The sequence below is a fragment of the Trichechus manatus genome, unplaced genomic scaffold (genome assembly GCF_000243295.1).
Source record: "Trichechus manatus latirostris isolate Lorelei unplaced genomic scaffold, TriManLat1.0 scaffold00049, whole genome shotgun sequence".
Taxonomy (NCBI): Eukaryota; Metazoa; Chordata; class Mammalia; order Sirenia; family Trichechidae; genus Trichechus; species Trichechus manatus.
Window position 1 is genome coordinate 968,895 of NW_004443985.1, and position 5,466 is coordinate 974,360.

At 65.7% G+C, this 5,466-nt stretch overlaps 1 protein-coding gene across 1 annotated transcript in view; it reads left to right on the forward strand.

The window, feature by feature from the left end:
- Window positions 1–328: 328 nt before the first annotated feature.
- XIRP1 (xin actin binding repeat containing 1) overlaps window positions 329–5,466 on the forward strand; it is a 9,189-nt gene continuing 4,051 nt past the window's right edge. Inside the window, exons 1-2 of the mRNA XM_012555809.2 lie at window positions 329–354; window positions 466–5,462. Of these exons, the coding sequence (XP_012411263.2) occupies window positions 329–354; window positions 466–5,462 (5,023 nt within the window). The remainder of the gene's footprint in view (window positions 355–465; window positions 5,463–5,466) is intronic.

The window sequence follows — 5,466 nt, forward strand, 5'->3', positions numbered from 1 at the left end:
TTTGCCCACTGGTTTAGGGACACACCTTGTGGGGCTGAATGGAGCCCTGGTGGCACAGTGGTTAAGAGCTCGGCTGATCACCAAAAGGTCGGCAGTTCGAATCCTCCAGCCGCTCCTTGGAAATCCTGTGGGACAGCTCTACTCTGTCCTATAGGGTCACAATGAGTTGGATGGGCTCAACGGCAATGGGTTTGGGTTGTGTGGGGCTCAAGGGAGGAGCTTCATGTCCAGTAGGCCCCCACTTGCTCCCTGGTGACCAGGTGACACTGGGGAAGCAGGGACCCCCCGTTGCTGGATGACGTCACATTTCCTCAGTTCAAGGCTCATCATGAACCCCGTCAAGCAGATGGCAGAGTGAGGCCAGACCAGGCAGTACCCCGTCTGTCCAGAGGAGGGGGAATCTCTACGTGGGTATCATTGAAGGGTGCTCTGCCCCTGCGCCCTGCCTCCTGCTGTCTCTCCCAGCAACCAGCCCCCAGCCCACCTGTGGTCCCCAGCCCCATCCTCACCTCCGCCCCTTCTCCTCAGGAGGCTGGCAGACACCCAGACACAGGCGGCCCCCACACCAACCATCCCCATGCCGACCACAGAGGACCTGCCCCTGCCGCCACCCCCAGCCCTGGAGGACCTGCCGCCACCACCGTCCAAGGAGTCCTTCTCCAACTTCCACCGGCAGCGGCAAGCCAGCGAACTGCGCCGTCTCTACAGGCACATCCACCCCGAGCTCCGCAAGAACCTGGCCGAGGCCGTGGCTGAGGACCTGGCCGACGTCCTGGGCTCTGAGGAGCCCACGGAGGGTGACGTCCAGTGCATGCGCTGGATCTTTGAGAACTGGCGGCTGGACGCCATCGGGGACCACGAGAAGCCAGCCGCCAAGGAGCCAGTGCCTGGTGGCAATGTCCAGGCCACCTCCCGCAAGTTTGAGGAAGGCTCCTTTGCCGACAGCACGGACCAGGAGCCAGCCGCCCCCCAGGCCTCTGGAGGGGACGTGCGCGCAGCCCGCTGGCTGTTTGAGACAAAGTCACTGGGTGAGCTGACAGGCCAGGACGAGCCACCGCAGGCTACAGTGAGGGAGCCCGCGGCCAGCGGAGACGTCCAGGGCACCAGGATGCTCTTTGAGACACGGCCGCTGGACCGCCTGGGTTCTCGCCCCTCCGTGCAGGAGCAGAGCCCCTTGGAGCTGCGCTCCGAGATCCAGGAGCTGAAGGGCGATGTGAGGAAGACAGTGAAGCTGTTCCAGACGGAGCCGCTGTGCGCCATCCGGGACGCAGAGGGCGCCATCCACGAGGTCCAGGCCGCCTGCCGCGAGGAGATCCACAGCAACGCGGTGAGGTCCGCCCGCTGGCTCTTTGAGACGCAGCCTCTGGACACCATCAACCGGGACCCCAGCCAGGTGAAGGTGATCCGGGGCATCTCCCTGGAGGAGGGGGCTCGGCCCGACGTCAGTGCAGCTCGCTGGCTCTTTGAGACGCAGCCCCTGGACGCCATCCGGGAAATGGCAGTGGACGAGAAGGACTTCCAGCCTTCCCCGGACCTCATCCCGCCCGGCCCAGACGTTCAGCAGCAGCGGCACCTGTTTGAGACCCAAGCTCTGGACACTCTGAAGGGGGAGGAGGGGGCCGCAGCGGAAGCCCCACCCAAGGAGAAGGTGGTCCCTGGTGACGTCCGCTCCACCCTGTGGCTGTTTGAGACGACGCCCCTGGACGCTCTCACAGACAAGGTCCAAGTGGGTCACCTGCAGCAGGTGGGCCCCCAGGAGGGGGAGGGGCTTGGGTCTGAGCGTCTGTCCAGTGGCGGCTGCTCAGCACTGCCCCTCTCTCAGAGTGCCCCCGAGAGGGACGGGGTGAAGGGGGACGTGAAGACCTTCAAGAAGCTTTTTGAGACCCTCCCCTTGGACAGCATTGGGCAGGGTGAGCCCCTGGCCCCCAGGAGCATGAGCAGAGCAGAAGGGCCCAATTCTTGTGGGCAGCCCCAGGACACAGGGTCCCCAGTGTACGCCATGCAGGACAGCAAGGGCCACCTCCACGCCCTGACCTCGGTCAGCAGGGAGCAGGTGGTCGGGGGTGACGTGCAGGGCTACAGGTGGATGTTTGAGACGCAGCCCCTAGACCAGCTGGGCCGACAGCCCAGCACCGTGGATGTGGTGCGGGGCATCACCCGACAGGAAGTGGTGGCTGGGGACGTGGGCACCGCTCGGTGGCTCTTTGAGACCCAGCCCCTGGAGGTGATCCACCAGCGGGAGCGGCAGGAACAACAGGAAGACGAGGGCAAAGGTCAGGGAGGCACCCGGCCTGAGGCCCCCGCAAAGGGTGACGTGCAGACCATCCGGTGGTTGTTCGAGACATGCCCGATGAGTGAGCTGGCAGACAAGCAGAGGGCAGAGGCTACAGACCCCACAGCCAAGCCCGAGGTCCGGTCCTGCACCTGGATGTTTGATCCCCAGCCCCTGGACAGGTCGGAGGGCTCCAGGGAGCAGCATCTGCGTGTCGGCCAGGTCCAGGCTGGGGAAAGACAGACAGATGGACATGTCTTTGAGACGGAGCCCCTGCAGACCTCAGGCCCGCCCTGCAGGAGAAGGCCTGTGCGGTACTGCAGCCGCGTGGAGATTCCTTCCGGGCAAGTATCTCACCAGAGGGAGGTTTTCCAGGCCCTGGAGGCAGGAAAGAGGGAAGACCAGGGGTCCAGGGCAGCCCCCGGGCCCATCCCTGGGGATGCTGTGCACAAGTTCACATGGCTCTTTGAGAATTGCCCCATGGGCTCCCTAGCAGCCGAGAGCATCCGAGGGGGTAGCCTCCAGGAAGAGCAGCCCGTGGGCCCCTCAGGCAACAGGGCGCCGGAGAGGCAGGAGACTGCGGCCGAGGGGACCCTGCGGACTCTGCACGCCACGCCCGGCATCCTGCACCACGGCGGCATCCTCATGGAGGCCCGCTGGCCGGGGGAGCTCTGCCTTGCCAAGTACGTGCTCCCAGGCCCAGGGCAGGGACGCCCCCACATCCGGAAGGAAGAGCTGGTGTCTGGCGAGCTCCCCAGGATCATCCGCCAAGTGCTGCGCCGGCCAGATGTGGACCAGCAGGGGCTGCTGGTGCAGGAGGGCCCGGCCGGCCAGCTCCAGCTCACACCACTGAGGCTGCCAGCCCCCAGCAGCAGCAGGGGTATCGAAGACCTGGACCCCGAGCTCCAGCAGGTGCTGGCGTGTAGCCTCAGGGCCTCGGTGGCGAGGATCGGGCTGGTGATGCAGGAGACAGAGCAGGGCCTGGTGGCGCTGACCGCCTACTCCCTGCAGCCCCGGCCAGCCGGCAGGACCCCCGAGAAGAGCAGTGTGCAGCTGCTGGCCGGCTGCATAAACAAAGGGGACCTGAGTGGCCTGCAGAGTCTGCGGTGGGAGCCGCCGGCCGACCCAAGCCCAGTGCCAGGCAGCGAGGGGGCCCAGAGGCTGCCCCTGACTGACAGCATCATCCATGTGCCTCCCCTGGACCCCACCCTGGGCATGGGGCATCTGCGAGGCCCAGGGACGACCACCTGCCCCCCACTGCCCGTTGGAAAGGCAGTCCCCCTGGCTGGGGACGCTGCAGCCCCAGCCTGCTTGCAGGCTGCGGAAAAGCAGGAAGACAGCCGTACTGGACAGAAAAGGGTGGCAGCCTTGGGGAAGTCGGAAGGAGCCATGGCTGCACCCCAGGGCCCCGGGGCCCCAGACCTCCAGGCCGCCATGCAGAGTCTGCGGATGGCAACAGCCGAGGCCCAAAGCCTGCAACAGCAAGTCCTCAACAAGCACAAGCAAGGCCCGGGCCCCGCAGCCACCTCCACACCCTGCCAGAATGGTCTCCTGCAAGCACCGGCCGTGGCCCCTGGTGCTGCCCAGAGCAACACCAGGCCTGTGGCCAGAGGTGACCCCAAGATCTCAGCAGCCCCCCGAAAGGTCAGTGGGGAAGAGAAAGCATCACCCGGAGGGCTGCCTGGGGGGTGGGGGGCTGTTCAGGACGGTGTCTACACTGCTCACCCAGTGAGGACCTTTGACCCACGCAGGGGTGTCCAGCCTTCCGAGAGCGAACCCCATCCAAGGGACAAGGAAGCTGCCCTCCCAGCCCAGACTCCCAGCCCACTCCGGGGAGGCCTGGGCCAAAGTCTCGGGCCAGGGCGGGAAGTGCCGGGGGACAGCATACAGAGCGCCTGGGGGCCTCCAGGGAAGGCAGTGGCAGAAGTCGGCCCAGGGGGGCTCCGAGCTGCAGAGACCACCCTGAAGGCTGCCCCTTTAGCCCACCACACTCTGGCCTCTGGGGCTCGGGCTGCAGGTGCCAGCCCACACTCCCATAATGCCTCTGTTCCTCCTCCTCCTCCTCTCCCAGCTGCTGTGACGGGAGCCGACTTCCCGGCCCGAACCCGCCACCAGGAGGACACCATCCAGCAAGCCTCCGAGCCCCTGCAGGACCCCCTCCCCAACCCCCACAGCAGCCCTGATGGCCAGAGAGGCCCTGAGGGGTCACAGACAAACACCCTGAAACTGGAGCCCAGCACACCCCCAAGGAAAAAGCCCCAGGTGCCCCCCAAACCTGCCCACCTATCCCTGACTCATCCTCCTCAGAGGCTGCCTAAGCCCCCTGCTCTGTCTCCCAGATCCTCCTTGAAGGTGGGGCCAGAACACACACAAGGTGACAGAGATACAGCCATCCTTCAGACCACCAAGGTCCCCACCGTGCCAGGCCAGCCTGGCTCCCCGCCTGGCCTCAACACCCTAGGCCCCAGGCCCACTGAGAGTCAGGCTCTGGGCAACACGCAGAGTCCTGAACCCCCCAAGCTTGAAGCTCCCAGCAGTGACCCTACTTCACCGCAGCAGGGCCCCAGCCCCCCAGGAGAGCAGCCCAAGGAAGGTGGCCAGCAGGTGGCCCCAGAGCACCTGGAGACCCTGCAGGGAAGCTGCCAGGAGCTCCAGGGCCTCCTGAGCCAAGTACAAGCCCTGGAGGAGGAGGCCGTAAGCAGCGTGGACGTGCGGGCACTGTGCAGGCTCTTCGAGGCTGTGCCCCAGCTGGAAGCAGATGCCCCTCAGGTGCCTGCTGCCCCCCGCAAGCCCGAGGCCTCGGTGGAGCAAGCCTTTGGGGAGTTGACGCGGGTCAGCACAGAGGTCACCCGGCTGAAGGAACAGACCCTGGCCAGGCTGCTGGACATTGAGGAGGCCGTGCACAAGGCCCTCAGCTCCATGTCTAGCCTTCAGCCTGAGGCTAACGCCAGAGGCCGCTCTCAGGAAACCCCAAAGCACCACAGGACCCACAAGACCAGTGTCACGGCCAGCAGCAGAGCCCGGCCCAACTGGTCAGTTCAGGAGGCTGGATACCATGCTGACATCCAGTGTCAAGCCGAGGTCAGAGATCACACAGAGGTCAGAGGTCAAGCAACCTCCACTGCCCCTCTCACCAGGAGGCCGGAGACACTGAGAGAAGGCATGGGCCTCCCTCAGGTCTTGCCCCCCTGCAG